General features: G+C 37.0%; 1 protein-coding gene and 1 long non-coding RNA gene across 2 annotated transcripts in view; one reads left to right on the plus strand and one right to left on the minus strand.

Annotated features, from left to right (window-relative positions):
• Window positions 1-15,439, plus strand: part of KIF27 (kinesin family member 27) — a 93,743-nt gene extending 78,304 nt beyond the window's left edge. The window contains exons 15-18 of the mRNA XM_036261637.1: window positions 5,010-5,216; window positions 6,886-7,084; window positions 9,286-9,450; window positions 14,919-15,439. Coding sequence (XP_036117530.1) covers window positions 5,010-5,216; window positions 6,886-7,084; window positions 9,286-9,450; window positions 14,919-15,403 — 1,056 coding nt within the window. The 3' untranslated portion in view covers window positions 15,404-15,439. The remainder of the gene's footprint in view (window positions 1-5,009; window positions 5,217-6,885; window positions 7,085-9,285; window positions 9,451-14,918) is intronic.
• Window positions 3,015-11,880, minus strand: LOC118629910. The gene is made up of 3 exons (XR_004959518.1): window positions 11,783-11,880; window positions 7,651-7,805; window positions 3,015-3,097 (listed from the first exon to the last, which is right to left on the minus strand). It is a non-coding gene; the product is annotated as an uncharacterized LOC118629910 (long non-coding RNA).
• Window positions 15,440-19,271: the final 3,832 nt, after the last annotated feature.

Here is a 19,271-nt window from a genome sequence, read left to right on the forward strand (position 1 = left end):
ATCTCAAATTCAGGCTGTCCTTTCAAGACTGTTTAAATTGGAGCCCAAGCTTGTAAATTTGAAGGTATGAGAATCTAAGATACAGCAAAACATGTTAAGTATTTAAGGAATTTTGACTGCCCAAGACTATTACTGGGCCCAATGGAAGAAACAAAAAAGCAAAAAAGCATTATGCTTCTCTTGAGAAATTCATACTCTATCTGGAGAAAAGAGAAAGATAACATAAAAAAGCAAGTTACAGCCCTGGCTGGTTTTGCTCAGTGGTAAGAGCGTCGGCCTGTGGTCCAGAGAGACCCCGGTTCGGTTCCCACTGAGGGCATGTACCTCAGTTGCAGTTTGTCCCCGACCCTGGTTGGGTTGTGCAAGTGGCAACCACTCGATGTGTCCCTTTCACGTCGATGTTTCTCTCTCTCTCTCTCCCTCCCACTCTATCTGAACAAAAAATGGAAAAAATGTCCTCGGGTAAGGATTAAAAAAAAAGCAAGTTACAGACAATATAATAAAACCGTACTTATTATATTATTTATACAAAGCAATGCAGTGATCATTTGGGGGAAGGTTATTAAGGCAGCCTTAGTGGATTGGAATCTTGAGCTGGATTATGAAAAACCTACTATACTGGTCAATATAAAAAAGGCTATTTTAGATAGAACACTTAAATAAGGCATAGATATGGGAATGAGCAAATTATGTTTGCAGAAGGGTAAAGGGTCCATTATTATCATCAAGAAACATTTAGTTTCTTTTTCACGTGGAATTCTAGAACTAAAAATATGTGGGGTTTTGTGGTGAAAATAGAAGAGTGTGCATACTACCTATTTAGCAGTCACTCTGGGTTGGTGTGAGAGAGTGATGAGAGTCTCCTGCAGTCGGTGGGGTTCCATTTAGTCCTATGAGCTTCTCTGCATCCTTCTTCCACGTGGTTGCTTCTCTTTAAGTATGGCTCTGAAATGGGCTCTGACTCTCCCCACTGTTTTCAATCTATGATTAATATTACCAAATAGATCTGCCAGTAACAGATGGTGGGGAACATGAGATGCTGATGTGATACAAGATAATAAAATCTAGGTGGAAAGGCTTGCTGTTTGGATGTCTTTAAACTTGCTTAGAATTATTTTTTCTTTCCACAATAAATCAAAATATTTTTCTAATTGTATTCATGGGAAAATGATAGCTTTTAGATCACTATATAATTTCATATAAGCAAATCATCTCATTTGGTAAATCCAGAAACCAAGATTTTATTTTTTTAGATTTTATTTATTATTTTTAAAAAATGTGTTTTTATTGATTTTTTCAGAGAGAGTGGAAAGGGAGAGAGAAATAGAAACATCATTGTGAGAGAGAAACATCGACCGGCTGCCTCCTGCATGCTCCCTACTGGGGATCAAGCCTGTGCCCTGTCTGGGAATAGAACTGGAACCTCTCAGTCCCTGAGACTGTGCTCAATCCACTGAACCACACCGGCTGGGCCAGAAACTAAAATTTAAAAAAAGATTTTTTTTCTTTCTTTATTGATTTTTGAGAGAGAGGAAGGGAGAGGGAGAGAGAGATAGAAACATTGATGAGAGAGAACATCGATTGGCTGCCTCCTGCATGCCTCCCTAATGGGGATCAGGCCCACAACCTGGGCAATGCCCTGACCAGGAATCGAACCGTCGACCTCTTGGTACATGGGCTGATGCTCAACCACTGAGCCACACCGGCTGGGCAGAAACTAAGATTTTTTAAAAATTTAACTATGTTTCTAATAATGCAGAGCAGTTGCCTAGTAATTGAGGTATAGAAGAAAATATTATATCTATGTTTATTTCATATTTTAAACTTCCAATTTCATGTATTAAGATTAGAAGAAATGTATAATTATAGAGAAATATACATGTATGTAGTGTTTGCTCAGAAGTTTTTGTTAGTTTTGTTTTCTTTTTTACTGGTTGGGATATGTGATCTAAAAGATTTGGAGACCACTGCTTTAGATCCCTGTTACTCTCAGATTGCTCATGTCTGGACCAGCAGCAGCAGGATCACCAGGGAGCCTGTTAGAAATGCAGAGCCTCAAACCTACTGGATCAGAAGTCTGCATTTTAACTTTAATTTAAGCTCCTTGGTACACGATCAAATTTTAAAAAGTTCTCTATGATAAAGTATAGTCAATTCTTGGTAACCTATGGTTTGAGTTGTGGCAAATTTTCATCCTGGGACAGTTTCCCATTGCCACTCATCTTATCAACCTATACCTATTGCTGGGTTAGAGGGAACCACAGATATTTACACACTGCAGCCTCACTGGAGCAGGCTGGTCTCAGGGTTCTATACTCACTGTAGTACCTTATAATATCTTGGTGCTTCCTTAACTTAGATCAAAACTGTAGGAACTAAATTTGTAACAAATTGTTCCCAGCCACATATAAAGGCGAACTGTTTCCACATTTGTTTTTTGTGTTTTTTTTAAATCCTCACCGGAGGACATTTTTTTCCCCATTTTTTGTTCAGATAGAGTGGGAGGGAGAGAAACATCGACGTGAAAGGGACACATCGAGTGGCTGCCACCTGCACAACCCAGCCAGGGCCGGGGACAAACTGCAACCGAGGTACATGCCCTTAGCGGGAACCGAACCTGGGTCTCTCTGGACCACAAGCCAATGCTCTAACCGCTGAGCCAAACTGGCCAGGGCCACATTTGTTTTTTATAAAAATATAATTGCACTATGCATTCATAAGTCAAATATGTTCTTTGAATAACTTACTTTATTTTCTGGTTCCTCATTTATTCACCTAAATACCTTTCAGGATTTAAGTTTTCTTATTTTTCTTTAAAAGGTGAATATTTTCTTTTTTATAGAGTGATTGTCAAATCATCAGATTCTTGATGGTTAGTGATTGCACAGAGAAACAAAATGGCTGTAGGATATATTTTTTTTTTCCAAATGGCTCTTTCAGGATATTTTATAAAATGACTTTTAAAAATAAGTATTATTTGACCTTCCACTGGAATAGGTTGTTACATACCATTTCCATGAATTTCAGCAAAGGAGTTCTGGAAGTAACTCTGTTCTTTAGGTAGATTAGAAATACTGACACTGTTTTCCTTGAAATGCTGGGGAGAGGAGTGGAAAGAAATACTTGGGTCATATAACCAAGATATAATGAAAATATATTTTCTCTTCTTCCTTCATTAACTCATTCAGTAGACACTTACTGAATTTAAACTGTTTGATATATACTGTGCTAGGCAATGAGGACATTAATACAGACAAGACACTCTGCCCTCGAGAACTTAAAGTTGAGGTGACTTCCACCACATGTACAGGTATAAATTTATGAATCTATCCAGGTTTCAGCAAGTCCAGAATAATTTCTTACCAGAAAGTTGGATCTCACCCCGCAAATAACATGTTATTTGGATAGCTTGAAGAACCACTAGATTTTCTGACAGGTATTCATCATATTTTTTTTCCTACAAAGGAAATCTTCTCTGTCATGTGAACAAAATGTGGTTATGCTGCTACCACTTTTTTTTTTTTTTTTTTTATCCTCACCCGAGGATATTTTTCCATTTTTTGTACAGATAGAGTGGGAGGGAGAGAGAGGAAGGGAGAGAGAGAGAGAAACATCGACGTGAAGGGACACATCGAGTGGCTGCCACCCGCACGACCAACCAGGGCCGGGGACAAACTGCAACCGAAGTACGTGCCCTTAGCGGGAACCGAACCCGGGTCTCTCCGGACCGCAGGCCGACGCTCTAACCGCTGAGCCAAACTGGCCAGGGCTGCTACCACTTTTAATTCCTATATTTCCCCTCCAATGATGTCTCATAGAAGTCTTATGAAATGTTTCATGTCCTTACATCCTCACTACCTTTTTTTAATGCCACACTGTTTTTTCCCCTAGAGATTCGACTCTGATTATTAGTTCTTAATTTATTCTGAATCTATTTCTTCTTTCCCTCCTGGCAATATATTGTTTGAATAGATCCCTGAAGAAATATCAGGCGGTCTCCAGATCTCACTGACACATAATATATACTTTAGGAGCTAGGGAAGGAGATATATGACAAAATTGCTAATACTGTGTGGCCTGAAGCTATGAGTGTACTCCTTAGTGATCAGCATTTGCTGTATGACATTGGGATGTTTCATAACTCGCCTAAGCTTCTACCTCTCCCATTTTACTACATAGGTTTATTGCAGGGATCCAGCGATTATGTTATATATGTATACAAACATAAGTGAACTGTGTAGCATAGCAAGCACTCAATAAACATTATTTTCTTAAAGTTTAGTAGAAGAAAGGTAATGTCCATAAGACTCAAATACAGCAGGTCCTTGAGTAATGTCATTTTGTTCAAAGTCATTTTGTTATAATGTTGATGAGGGTAAAAAAATTGATTCCAGGCCGGGCCACTATCTGTTTGGAATTTGCACATTCTCTCCATGTCTGTAAGGGTTTTCTCTGCAGATTTCTATTTCCTCCCACATCCCAAAGCTGTGCACATTAAATGAATACATGTGTCTAACTTATCCCTGCCAGAGTGAGTGTGGGTGTGGGTTGGAGTGAGTGCGTGCCCTGCAATTGAAGGGTATCCTCTCTAGGGTGGGTTCCCACCTTTCTCCCTCAGTTGCAGGGACAGGTTCTGGCCACCCATAACCCTGAACTGGAATCAGTGGGTTGGAAAGTCATTATTTTACTTGTTTTTATTAATCTTTCTTAAATCTGTAGCTCACATTTATTTCAATGTTTAATATTAAAGTGTTTTGGGTCTTTATTTAGAGGTTTGGTGATGTTTCTGTGGCCGAATATATGCCGTAGGAACTTCTCATGTTTATATCAATTAGTGTATGGTAAAATTGGTTTTGTTATACATTGTTTTACTTTAAGTCACAGTCTCCAGGACCCTACTGAGGATGTTAAGTGAGGACTTAATGTAGCATAGTAAATCTTAGTATATGACAGAGTCCAAGTTATACTATTCCATTTAAAATGAGTGATTTCTGTTGTATTATATCTAGGAAGAACATGTTCTTTTCCAACTTGAAGAAGGAATTGAAGCTTTGGAAGCTGCAATTGAATACAAGAATGAAAGTATCCGAAGTCGCCAGAACTTGCTCAGAGCTTCACTTCAAAACCTCTCTCATAGTGAAGCAAATGTCTTGGAAAAACTAATTGGCCTGAATCCTACTGAGATTAGAGCTATCCTTTTCAGATATTTCAATAAGGTTAGTTTTTGAGGGATAAAAGATTTTCTTCTAAAGAGGGGTAAGATGCTTACATATCTCACATTTATTTAGAATTTTTACAGAAATTGAAAGGCTTATAGATTTGATGCTATAATTACAGATTTAAGCATAATTTCTGTTTACAGTACTGCATGTTGTCATCTGAAAGCTTAGTGATAATTCAAGTGTGTAGGCCTTTGAAAGAAGAGCTTTTTGAAGTAATTTTTAAGTCAAAGAATTGAAGCTATATTCCTCAGTCACTACTTCTTGATGTTTTCTAGATTTGGATGTTGCTAATCAGCACTCATGAAAAATCAAGGGCCTCCAAGTTTGGGTTCCCTTTAATTCATTGCTGTAGGATAGGGGTACATTTACTTTTTCATCATAACCTGTGAATTGATATGGAGATGAAGTGGTGCACCACTGACAAAGACAGTGATAGATTTTAGCATTAACCTGGATATGCTTAATATTCATTAAAATATTTTATATGTATTTGATAGTTTACTGATCCAGAAATGTTTTGTACCACAGAGAACTATATATTTTCTCTAATGTATTCTCTAAAAATTTTTTTTTTCTTTATTGATTTTAGAGAGAGAGGGAGAGGGAGGGAGAGAGAAACATTGACTACCTCCTGCATGCCCCCTACTGGGGATCTGGCCCACCACCTGGGCATGTGCCTTGACTGGGAATCGAACTGGCGACCTCTTGGTGCATGGGTCGATGCTCAACCACTGAGCCACACTAGCTGGGCTCTAATGTATTCTTTTAAGATATATATTATGAAGTGTTAAACAAGTAGGTGACTTTTTTTCTCTGAAAAGTATATGCAATTGAAGGGAATATCAGACAATTAATGAACAATAAAACACTGAAGTTTAAAAATAAAGTTCTAATTCTGTTAGACAAATGAAAGAAAATGAAAAATGAGTGGAAATGTTGTACACAGCCCTCCTCTTGGATAATTACTATCAGTCATAATTACTGATGAGAATGAATCCTATCACTGGGAGTGGACGGCAGAAAAATGGTGCAGTGCTGAGCAAGGTTTTGATACAAACAGCTCTTTTGTGGTGCTCTTAGATCAAGTGTTCTTAACCCAAAGCATCCAAGCCAAGGTCAGTGGATTTTCTGATCCTGAGAACCATTGGTAGAAATGCATATTTTTCTTAAAAGGTCACTATATTTAACAAGCTTTGTGAAACAGACATTTTTACTTCATATCAATGCAAAGAAGAACCCAGTGGACTAAATGTACAATCTAAAACCAAACTCTGTATTTAGTGTTCAAAAAATTCTGTCACTTTTTTATAACATCCATTTGAACTTCACACCAGGAATTACCTGTTACAATAGTCTTTAGCTTCTTAATATCTTCTTAGACTAGAGAAGTAGAATTATAGGAGTATAAATGTAAACTATAAGATTATAAATGTCTAAGAAATAGTGGGGGGTAATTAGTAGAGCAACATTATACTTGAATAAAATTACTACCAGTTAAGAATCCCAACAAATTCAAAAGGCTGTTGGGTATGTTCAAAGCATTTGTCTAGTAATACCATGGTGATTAAGGAAGTTCATTTTACGTAGCTTAACAGAAGTAGATTAATCTATTGTATCAGGCTATCTAAGACAGATTTAAAAGGTCAAAAAATGTATTTGCTAGGTGGTTAATTTGCGAGAAGCTGAACGAAAACTACAGTTACAGAATAAAGAAATTAAAATGAAGATTCTGGAACAGGATAATATGGTTCGTGAGTTGGAATCTGCACTAGAACATCTGAAATTGCAGTGTGACCGGAGACTGACCCTCCAGCAAAAGGAACATGAGCAAAAAATGCAGTTGCTGTTAAATCATTTCCAAGGTACCTGCTCTGTTGTCAGTTCTGTATGTAGGAGGGGATTTGGGAAGGAAGATAGAACAGCATTTGATCACTTAAAAGTCCACATGTCAAGAAGTTGCTACCTATACATGTTTTTTGCTTTCCATGTTTGGTTAGCACATGTTGGGATAGCTGCCTTTGATGTAGGACTTTTCACGCTTGAGATGCCACCACTTGTGCTTGTCCCCAGTGCCACACAAAAGAACTGATATGATCCTGTTCGTTTGTTGTTGGTCTAGTTTTTACATAGAAATGTGGGATGACTTCTGGCTTTATGATGTACAGTTGAAAAGTGTCTATCTCCTAAGGATATAGTAATTGATATTTAAATTAATTTCCCTTCATAAAATTGAAGTCATAGGCTCTGTCAGATTTGTAGTTACATTTCTCATTATTTTTTCAGTTGATTATAACTTTTATGCATTAAGGTTATATCTTAGGTCAAAATTAGTCTGCCATTGATGGACACACACTGTTACAGTGCACAGTAGTTCAACCATCAACTCTGGTGTGGAAAGAGCTGTCCTAGCAGTCAGTCCTCACATTACCTGGACATATGGCTGGTACACAAACAGTGCTGTGGCAACAAAATCACCACCAGGCGATACTGGTAATGCTTTAATCCAGGCTGTTTAGCTGCTTAGTCTTGATTCTTATGCATTTATGGCTGGAAATGAGTTAAAAGGGATCCGGAAGAAGCAATCTGAGGAAGCAGAAAATTGGAAATTATTATGAATTTAAGTGCTGTGGCAATTTGCTTCTAAGTTAACTCTATAACCAGTTAATTGGCATCCAGTTGCCTGATGATAGGATTTTCTTGCCAGGATCCATACATCATATCATTCAAATGTGCTCTGCTTACCTTACTTTAGTTCCATCTTAAGGATCTAAAGAGATTCTTTTTTTTATCCTTACCCGAGAACATTTTTATATTCATCTTCAGATAAAGCAAGAGGGAGAGAGGGAGAAAGAGAGAGAGAGAAACACTGATGCAAGAGAGACACATCGACTGGCTGCCACCCACACAATCCCAACCGGGGTCAGGGACAAACCGCAACCAAGGTATGTGCCCTTAGTGGGAACCGAACCTGGGTCTCTCTGAACTGCGGGCCGATGCTCTAACCGCTAAGCAAAACCGGCCAGGACCTAAAGTGATATTTTAATAGAATTTTTAATGTACAAAGTGGGGCAAAAGTAGGTTTACAGTTGTTTGTATGGAAAATAATACAATAATAAATAAGAATAAATAATAAATGTATTTTGTGTGTTCACACCTCTAAACCTACTTTTGCCCTGCCCTGTAAAGTCTAAGTTTATACTACAATAATACAACTTAAAGGTTCTAATTAATATTTTTGAATATCTAAACTTGTCCCCATTGGTTTATGTTCTAAAACCAGCAAAACCCAGGAACCTTCAGAAAATACAGACTTTCAGATGTATTCTTTCCTGTTGGTAAATCTATAAAATGGCCTTACTGGTTTGTAATTTTCTTTTAATATAACTGGATGTTTATAAAATATGATCGAAATATATTTGTATATTTACAGGGTGGGACAAAAGTAGGTTTACAGTTGTTCATATGGAAAATAATACAATAATTAATAAATAATACAAGCATAAACTGTTTCACATACAACTGTAAACCTATATTTGCCCCACCCTATTATGCTATTCCCCTTTCTTTTGTGGTGTTTTCCTTTGTCATTTAATCTTTCTAGCTTCTTTGAGAGGGGTGTGTGTGTGTGTGTGTGTGTGTGTATGTGTGTGTTTTGGTTGTATATTTTCTGGGCCGATAAACCTTACGCGTGTGACTTTTCATATACCCACTGTTTCTGATATAAACTTTAAGATATTGTTGCATCTGATGGGCAAAGTTCTATATGTAAACTTCTTATAGAAAAAAACCTTCTGTTGTTCTAAGGATAAATCTAGTTAGTGGCTATTCAGAAAGTACTTATGAATCATTAAATTATGGTATGGGGTAAGGTAGAGAAGGTAACTAAGGCATCAATCCTACTTCGAAAAATTTTACAGGCAGAAGAATCCAAATTGTAGATGAAAACAAATCCATTCACTTAACAGATACACTGTAGCATACATCTGACCCTTTAAATATGAAAATACATAATTTTCTATAATTTATTTTAAGATGATTTAAAATGTAAATTTCTGTTTTATAGAGCAAGATGGGGAAGGCATTATGGAAACTTTAAAAACATATGAAGATAAAATCCAACAGCTGGAAAAAGATCTTTATTTTTATAAGAAAACCAGCAGAGATCTTAAGAAGAAACTTAAGGAACTGTTGGGGGAAGCAATTCGGAGGCAATTGGTACCATCTGAACGTAAGACATTTTAGTGCTACTTGTCATGCTAACACTTTTTCTAGCATTTGGTGAAGGCGGTCTGATTTGTAGTTTAGCTTTTCCCAATTGATTTGATTATTTAGGATTACATATTTAACTTCTGTTTGACTCTGTAAATAAAAATAGTTGGCTAGTCTGTGTATAAGACAGAAAGAACCATAGGAAAAGTGAATGAATGAATAAATGTATGTGTGAAGGAAACTACACATGATTACCTATCATGTGCCATAGGCTTCTGTATTCCCTAACTTAAAATAACCCTATAATCTAAGATAACTGTTATTTTCCTATTTTATAGTAAATTAAGCCTTCTGATTATCACTCAAAAAATGTAAAATAAATAGAGAATAATAAAAGTAAAGGTAAAATAATATATACATTTCTAAGATCAGTCAGGTCTTCTTCATATCATGACCTCTGGAAACTTAAAAATATAATAAAACCTGACCTGGCCAGTTTGGCTCAGTGGTTAGTGTCAGCCCTCAGGTCAATGAGTCTTGGGTTTGATTCTGGTCAAGGGCACATACCATGGTTGCAGCTTGTCCCCGGCCCTGGTTGGGGTCGTGTGGGAGGCAACCAATTGATGTGTGTCTCTCACATCAATATTTCTCTCTCTCTTTTTCTTGCTCCCTCATTCCCTTTTCACTCTATCTGAAGATAAATAGAAAAATATCCTCAAATGAGGATTAAAAGAAAAAAAAAAAATATATATATATATACAATAAAACTCATTGTTGAGACAAAAGATGTTTTCTTGTCTAATTATATGCAGAGATGTAGAAGTAGCACCTTCCTATATGAAATGTTAAAACCTGACACAATACTTTGCAAAAGTAAAAAGTGCAATTAAAATATACCCCCTTTAAGCCTGCCAATTACAGAGGAATCAGTATTTCTAAAAGATTATATTCAACATTTTATAAAAGAATTAGCCTTCCTTTAGAGAAAATATTCTTCTAATACTTTAAGTATGGCTTATGAAAATTTGACTTTATAGCGTTTTAGAACATACCTGTTTTGTACCCATAGAGTAAACTTCTTAAAGATGGGTACAACAAAAGAGCAGTGAAAAATTATATGTATGCATAATGAAAAGTTATGTGTTGAGCCCTGGCCAGTGTGTCTCAGTTGGTTGGGTGTTGTTCAGTGCACTGAAATGTTGCCAGTTTGATTCCCGGTCAGGTACATGCCTGGATTGCGGGCTTGATCCCCAGTAGGGGGTATGCAAGAGGCAGCTGATGAATGTTACGCTCTTACATTGATGTTTCTCTTTCTCTCCTTCTCCTTTCCTCTCTCTCCCTAAAAAAATAAAAGTTATATGTTGACTATGTAATGCAAGCAGAATTAACATAATTTTAAAACTCAGTAATATTTTAGAAAGGTAGTTCTAATGCTACTGTATATTTAGCATATTTATGATTTACACATATTTTCACAAGTAGTTCCATTTATTTATTTATTTTTTATTTTTTTAATTCTCACCCGAGGACATTTTTCCATTTTTTTGTTCAGGTAGAGTGGGAGGGAGAGAGAGGAAGAGAGAGAGAGAGAGAGAGAAACATCAACATGAAAGGGACACATTGAGTGGCTGCCACCCGCAAGACCAACCAGGGCCAGGGACAAACTGCAACCGAGGTACGAGCCCTTAGCGGGAACCGAACCTGGGTCTCTCTGGACCACAAGCCGACACTCTAACCGCTGAGCCAAACCAGCCAGGGCACAAGTAATTCCATTTAACACCCAAATTCAACTTAGGCCAGTGTCTGCTAAGCCCATTTAAAAAGATTTATTTGTTTATTTATTTATATTTATTTATTTTAGAGAGAGAGGAAGGCAGAGGGAGGGAGAGAAACATTGATGTGAGAGAGAAATATTGATCGGTTGCCTTCCACATGCACCCTTACCAGAGATTGAACCCGCAAGCTGGGTATGTGCCCTGACTGGGAATTGAACCTCAGACCCTTCAGTGCAGGGGACATTGCTCCAAATAACTAAGCCACACCAACCAGGGATAATCCCATTTTTCTTTAATCCTCACCCGAGGATATTTTTCTGTTTATCTTCAGATAGAATGGGAGAGAGAGAGAAGGAGAGAATGGGGAAGAGAGAGAAACATCGATGTGAGAGGGACACATTGACTGGTTGCCTCCTGCATGACCCTGACCAGGGCTGAGGACCAACCGCAACTGAGGTACGTGCCCTTGACCGGAATCAAACCCTTGACTCATTGGTCCGTGGGCTGATGCTCTACCGCTGAGCCAAACTGGCCAGGGTGCTAACACCATTTTTAGATGAAGGAATTTTAACTTACATAGGTGAAGTGACTCGTGAACAGAATAGTAATAAGAATTATGGTCTTTGGTCCTTCATCTTCTGACTCCTGGTCCAGTATCCTAGGATAAAAGTTGTCTAAGGATAGAGAAGTGATACAAACATACAAATTCAGTCAAAGAGACTAAACTTTCTGATTTTCAATGTAGTAATGCAGAGGTACTTACTAATATAATTAAAACATTTAGCCCTGGCCAGTTTGGCTCAGCGGTTAGTGTATAAGTTTAAAAAACCTAGTTCCTCATTCTGCTCTTTAAGGAAACAAACACAAAAACCTCTACGAAAACTAAATCTTGGAGATGTGTAACGTGATAATTATTATACCCGTCTGATCAATTTTCTTGGGAGGGCTAGTCTTGTTAATAATGTTGAAGATATTATTTCAACTACTGTACTATTCTACCTTGAAACATCTTACTTTTATTTTTTACTATAAAAAGTGATAGTTACTATAGAAAAATTAGAAAATACAGGGAAAAAAATCACCCATAATTCTGCCCAGAACTATAACTTTTAGTATAATTCTTGTATTTTTCTCATGCTTTAAAAAAATATAGTTGGAATCATATTGGGGATATAGCTTGTATGATATCCTATCTCAAAATGTTACTCTAATATAATCACATTAAACAAGATTTGTATGAATTATAAAATATAGCAATGTAAAGATATTAATTTTTTCTTTATTGATTTTTAGAGAGAGAGGAAGGGAGAGGGAGAGAGAGAGAGAAACTGTGATGGGAGAGGACATCTATCGGCTGCCTCCTGCATGTCCCCCACTGGGAATTGGGCTCACAACCCGAGCATGTGCCCTGACCGGGAATCGAACTGGTGACCTCCTGGTGCATGGGTCAGTGCTCAGCCACTGAGCCACACTGGCCAGGTCAATTTCAATATATTAAATTCTGAGTTTCCTAAAAAGTACTATATTCTTACTAATCGGTATCCTAATTAATATGTAACTGTCTTGGTATTCAGTTCATTGGTTTTTGATAGTAGTCTTTTCATTGTCTGCGTACCAGGCTTGTATTTATCTTCTTTAAATATTTTTATCATTTTCAAATGTATAAAAATTAATCTTTTAACCAAAATAGTGTGGTCACTTCTTGGTCATGCCTCTTTATAGTGCATGTGTTTTCTAGCTTATTTTGTGAGGATAAAGTCAGTTTATATGGACACACAGTCTGTGCACTTGTTTATTTAAATTTCTATTCTTGTATCAATTTAAATCACTATAAAACTTTGTGTGAGGATACTAGAGTCAGAAGGTCTGGGTTGGAATCCTAACTTATTTTACTAGCAGTGTGACCTTAGGTGAATTAATCTTTCTCTAATTTGTTTCCTAATGGAAAATTCTGGAAGAGGGAAACTTTCTATTGTGAAAAATCCAAATGGGCTTGGGAGTGGGCTTCTCCAGTGAGCCTGTCTGTCTGTGCTCTTCCACATATGCCTCTGTGACCTGGGCTGCTGGATTTTTTTTTTAAATTAATTAATTAATTTATTTATTTATTTTGTGGTACATGCCCCTAGCAGGAACCAAACCCAGGACTCTCTGATCCGCAGGCCAACGTTCAACCGCTGAGCCAAACTGGCCAGGGCGCTGCTGGATTTTTTTAAAGCTTCCTATTGACTCTAATGTGAAACAAACCCTGGGAGCCACTGTCTGTGGTCAGCTTTGTGAGGATCTGCTAGTTCTACGTAAGGATCTATATCATTTGCTAGTTCAGGGTTTTTTGTTTTTTGAGAGAAATTTAAAAACTAGAATATAAATTATGTTTTAAACCAGGAGCCACAAACTAACATGCCTGCAGGAGCTCGGGAGGCCAAAGTGAGCAGAAGAGACTACAGTCGTTGTCTAAGTGGGGAGGGGCAGCTCTGCTCCAATTGCTATTCAGAAATTGTCAGTTCTCTTTTTTTCTAGAAATGTCGGAATTCTGTGTTTTTATATGAAACTTTCCAATTTTTAAATTTGGGGTCATGTATTATTTTATAGGCTAAGTAAAATCTGTCTGTGGGCCAGATTTGGCTTGGGAGTTGCCATTGTGCAACTTCTGTTTTTATACTTGGTATTCATAGGACTAGAAGTGTACTAATCATGTGTCAACATATGTTAAAGTTGGCATTTTTTATTATATGAGGTGTATATGGACTTCCCTTAAGCAAGTTTTTGTCTTTGTTATTAGATGATTCTATGATTTGAGGACCTCAGGCTTTGTTCTAGCAAGATGTCCTCCACTGAGGGGCTATACTCCTGTCTCTATTTTGATAGTAGGATCCCAGGGTATATTCAGAGAGCAGAACCCTCTTATCATGCTAGGAGTGCTAACCAGGACTAGCTTTTCACACATATAATGCCAAGTCTCAGAAGAGTTGCTGGAGATATGGGGCAGAGACAAAATTCTCCAATGCTGGCTTCACTTAGCCAGGATTTGGAATGTGATCACCAGTGGCAGTCCTGATGGAGGGCAGCTATGGAAGGGCATCAGAGAGGCCGAATGCACTCCTGTGTTTCCAGAGAGTACCAAAAATACTAGCAGACTATTTCTCAACTTTGTTCCAAGAATGAAAAGTTCTCAGTTATTCACATGCATGATGCCTCGATGTAAAATCAGAATAATTCATATTCACACTTCTATTTGTCTAAGAATTCATTTAACAACAACAAAAACGGAAACAATTTATATTGAGTTATAATAATGTGATTAGTATACCTGAAACCTATATAATTTTATTAATCAGTGTCAGCCCAATAAACTCAACAAAAGAAAAAAAAAAATGTAATTTTGGCCCTGGCTGGTTTGGCTCAGCGGTTGGAGCATCGGCCTGCGGTACAGAGAGACCCGGGTTCAGTTCCTGGTAAGGGCACGTACCTCGGTTGCAGTTTGTCCTCGGCCCTGGTTGGTTGTGCAGGTGGCAGCCACTCGATGTGTCCCTTTCACGTCGATGTTTCTCTCTCTCTCTCCCTCTCTCCCCCTCCCGCTCTGTCTGAACAAAAAATGGAAAAATGTTCTCGGGTGAGGATAAAAAAAAAAAAGTAATTTTGTTAAAATATCATGATAAAAATACCTGCTTTTGAGGAAATCTCTAAATGTTTTTGCTTTTTGGATTATTTTTAGATCATGATGCTGGAGATGGAATCCTGAACTCAGAAGAAGCAAGAATGGTTTCAGAAGAATTAAAATGGGCATCTAGAACTGAAAGCATGAAATTAAGTGGAAGGGAAAGAGAATTAGACAGTTTGGCAAGCAGCTCAAGAACACAACCAAATCCTCCTAAGCTCTGGGAAGACAGCCCAGAATTACCTCCAATTTATAGCTCTTTAGCACCCACTAGTGGGCATTTGTTAAGTGATGAGGATAAAACAGAAATAGATGAAAAGCAGTTTACAAAACTTCACAATCAACCATCACCCCAAATTCAGCCAATGGGAAATGTGGGACAGCTTCATGGTGTCATGCCTGTAAAGTTGTGTCGCAAAGAGTTACGTCAAATTTCTGCCTTGGAACTATCATTACGACGCTCCAGTCTTGGAGTTGGGGTTGGATCTATGACTGCTGATTCCATTGAAGTAGCTAGGAAACCAAGTGACTTAAAAACTTAGGTAGTTACCAATAGAACTTTTAATTTGCTTTTCCATAATAACCAAATACACATTTTTCTAATACTATCAAGTAATGAAACATTTAAATATTTCCACTTATAAATTTGTCTAAAATTATTTTCCAGGCATATTTGAAGAACAATACTAAGAGTAGAATAATAAACTATAATATCCTTCAAATGTATATTATTATAAAATATAAAAGTACATTATTATGTATGTTATGCAGTAATTATAAGTTTTTTATTGTTATTTTCAAATACAAGTATATTTGTGTTATTTTAAAAGATCCAGTTAAATATTGCTGATGTCAGAGGGAGAGTCACCTACTGCATATGTATTGGCACAGCTGAAAATCTGTGCCAAAAAGCGGTCTGTGGGTCAAGGCATCTGGCTTGATTTCTGGATTAAGGTTAATTTATGGTCCTCAGAGCCTACAGAGATTGAGTGATCAGTCTTGATTTTTTTTAACCTGTTAACCAGAGAATAACCGGGGAACTCCCTTTTCACTGTATGCAACGTTTGACATATTTATACGTCCTGCTCGGTTAACAGGTTAAACACTGTCTCTGTTCTTCTTCTGGAATTGTTTTTAGAATGTTACATTATTGATTTGCTAATAATACAGAATATAAGTTTTCATTTCTCACCTGCCTGTCTATTCAATATATCTCTATGCTAATAAAAATGGAAGAAATGGGTGCAGTTCTGTGGAACACGGAGATAATTATAGAATAACAGTAAAACATTCTAATATTTCAAGCAAAAACTATCTGGTCACATGGAGTGCACCTGTAAAGCTTGAAGTCTGGCCAGAGGATCTTCAGCTAATAATATGATGGGCTTAATCCGAGGTTTTTCTCTACAACCTGCTTAGTCAGGCTTTTGCACACAGACAGGCCAGACTACATTGGGGCTGTAAATATGTAAATGAAAATTTTTCTTCAACATTTTTTTGGTCTAAACCTTATTATATAAGTTTCATTTGGAATTAAGAACTAAACATTGATTTACCCAACATAATACGTTTGTATTTTTGTACTATATTTTTCAGTCACAGAAAATATCTCCTTATGGTGACCAGAGAGATATTTTGTTACTTTTTTTTAGGTATGTTGTTATTACTTTTCCAGATTCTTACTTGTCAATAAAGTTGTTTCTTTAATTAATGTTTGGGTGGGACAGTAGCAAAACCATCCTTACTTCCAGGTGCCTACTCAATTAGTCATCCACTTCCTTGCTGACTCTACTTTTTCTTATCAGATCTCACTAATTTTTTTTGTCCTTTTCTCTGTTGTTGTTCACTCTGACCATCTTACCTAAGACCCAAACTGTCACCCTGTGCTCAAAGACTTAATGGTTCCTTTTTTTTAAAATTTTCTAGCTCCTAAGGGTTAAGGTTCCTTGGTCCCACAGCTAAAAACCAGTTTCTATAAGAAAAGAAAACCAAACCAAAACACACCTCTAAATTGGTGAATGTTTCTGTATCTTTTAAGCATGGTACTAAAATTCATTTAAATTATGGGTTAAATAGATTTCTATGAACTTAGCTGGGAACTGACCCACAGTTTATTAGGTCAGCCCTATGAGAAACTGCTTCAAACAATGAATTTACAAACTACCTTGGAAATTTTATTTTTAACACACTATTTGAAATCAGACTCTGGTTATAAGTGAGTCTCCTCTTTATGCCTTTGGTTTGTATGATATATATTTTATGTATATCCTACATAATGTGTATATAAATAAATGATGGCAAAAGGCCAGTGCCTTAACAAAGCACAGCAATTATATATTTATTAATAAATACATATTTATTAATGAAGGTCCCAATTGTAAATAATTTAAAAATAATTCATGTAAGAATGTATTCTGATGCTGGAATCCTGCTTGCCCAAGAAAGTGACACATATTTGTTTTACCTGTGGAAATATAAACACATTATCTGAAAGCCAACTGACAAGACAAGAAAATTTATATCCAACCAACAGTGATTAGATTTGATAATACAAATGTTAACTGACTTCTAAAAATAGCAGAGGTACAGTTTTTTCCTTCTAGTTAAACATATATCCTGTGATAGAGTTCATATAAATATACAAGCACACACACATAAATAATGTCCTGAATAATATATTCTGGAAGTGAACCTCTTGTCATTCTAGTTTAGTCACAAAGGAAAGAAAAATTAAGGCATCTGCTCAAGGTAAGTAAAATTAATTTTTTATATATACTACTAATAAATTTTACTTTCTATTTCACACGTTTCCTTTAGTCTAAACATTTTATCATTGTGTTTGCCTTTTTGCATGTATATAAAATGTTTATAGTTTTCTTATTTTTGTTTCTTACGGGCTTTTCTCCCCACTTATGCCAGAGCCTTTGAAAGAAAACATGTTTGTGTCTGAGAAGTACTGTTCCTTCTCTAACTCCAGAGTGTTGTAGGTGACATTGTTGGAGAATTCTGTAAGGATGGGTAGTAAGAATATCAACGAAAGTACTTTTATGCTTTATTTTACTTATTTTTTTAATCCTCACCTGAGGACATTTTTGCATTTATCTTTCAGATAATGGGGGAGGGAAAGAGGGAGGAAGAGAGAGAGAAACATTGATGCGAGAGAGACACATCAAGTGGCTGCCACCCACATGACCCCAACCGGGTCCGGGGACAAACTACAACCGAGGTATGTGCCCTTAGTGAGAACCGAACCTGGGAGACTCTGGTCCATGGGCCAATGCTCTAACCAACCGCTGAGCAAAACCGGCCAGGGCAGTACTTTTATGCTTTAATGTTTATTTACTTTTGCTAATTTTTTTTTTATTGTTCTTTTTCTTGGGGGGGCCCACAATTCAAATGTTTATTTTCTTTTGCTAATGTTTTCTTTTGTTGTTCTTTTTTTTTTTTTTTCTTTGGTCCCACAATTCTTCATATCTTCATGAACTCAGGGTCTAAGGAGTCAGCTAAAACACACATGGTCTTCAATAATGTGGACTTGATTGCCAATAGTAATTGGCTAGTTTGTATTAGTTCAGGTCAATAAAGTGATAAATCCATATTTAAGAATGGTGTCTTGTATGAAAAAAATACAGGTCTTACATTAAGTCTTAGAATGAATTGATAATGAGTCAAATCCTTAGTGGTTCTATAGTCAGCACAAATTCTTATGCATTAAATACAAGTGTGACATATTTCGCTCTTTCAATTATTTTTTTTAGGCACATACTTGTGGCTTTTTAAACCACCAGATTATCAATATCTGAATGTTTAAATATCTATAATATCTGTAAGTTCATGTCCACAACTCCTCTCTGAACTTCACTGGAATTTATTTTTTTATTTTTTATTTATTTTTTTATCCTCACCCGAGGACATTTTTCCATTTTTTGTTCAGATAGAGCGGGAGGGAGGGAGAGGAAGAGAGAGAGAGAGAGAAACATCGATGTGAAGGGACACATCGAGTGGCTGCCACCCGCACGACCAACCAGGGCCAGGGACAAACTGCAACCGAGGTACATGCCCTTAGCGGGAACCAAACCCGGGTCTCTCCGTACCGCAGGCCGACGCTCTAACCGCTGAGCCAAACCGGCCGGGGCCTTCACTGGAATTTTTAAAAAATATTCATTATGGCCCAGGCCGGTTTGGCTCAGCAATTAAGAGTGTCAGCCCGCAGACCAACTGGTCCCGGGTTAATTCCAGTCAAGGGCACATACCTGGGTTGCAGGTTCCATCCCTGGCCCTGGTCAGGGTAATGAAGGAAGCAACGAATTGATGCAAGACACATCAATGTTTCTCTCTCCCCACCATCTCCTCTATCTAAAAATATCAATGGAAAAATATCCTCAGGTAAGGATTAACAAAAAAACAAAA

The sequence above is a fragment of the Molossus molossus genome, unplaced genomic scaffold (genome assembly GCF_014108415.1).
Source record: "Molossus molossus isolate mMolMol1 unplaced genomic scaffold, mMolMol1.p scaffold_m16_p_14, whole genome shotgun sequence".
NCBI classification, from domain to species: domain Eukaryota; kingdom Metazoa; phylum Chordata; class Mammalia; order Chiroptera; family Molossidae; genus Molossus; species Molossus molossus.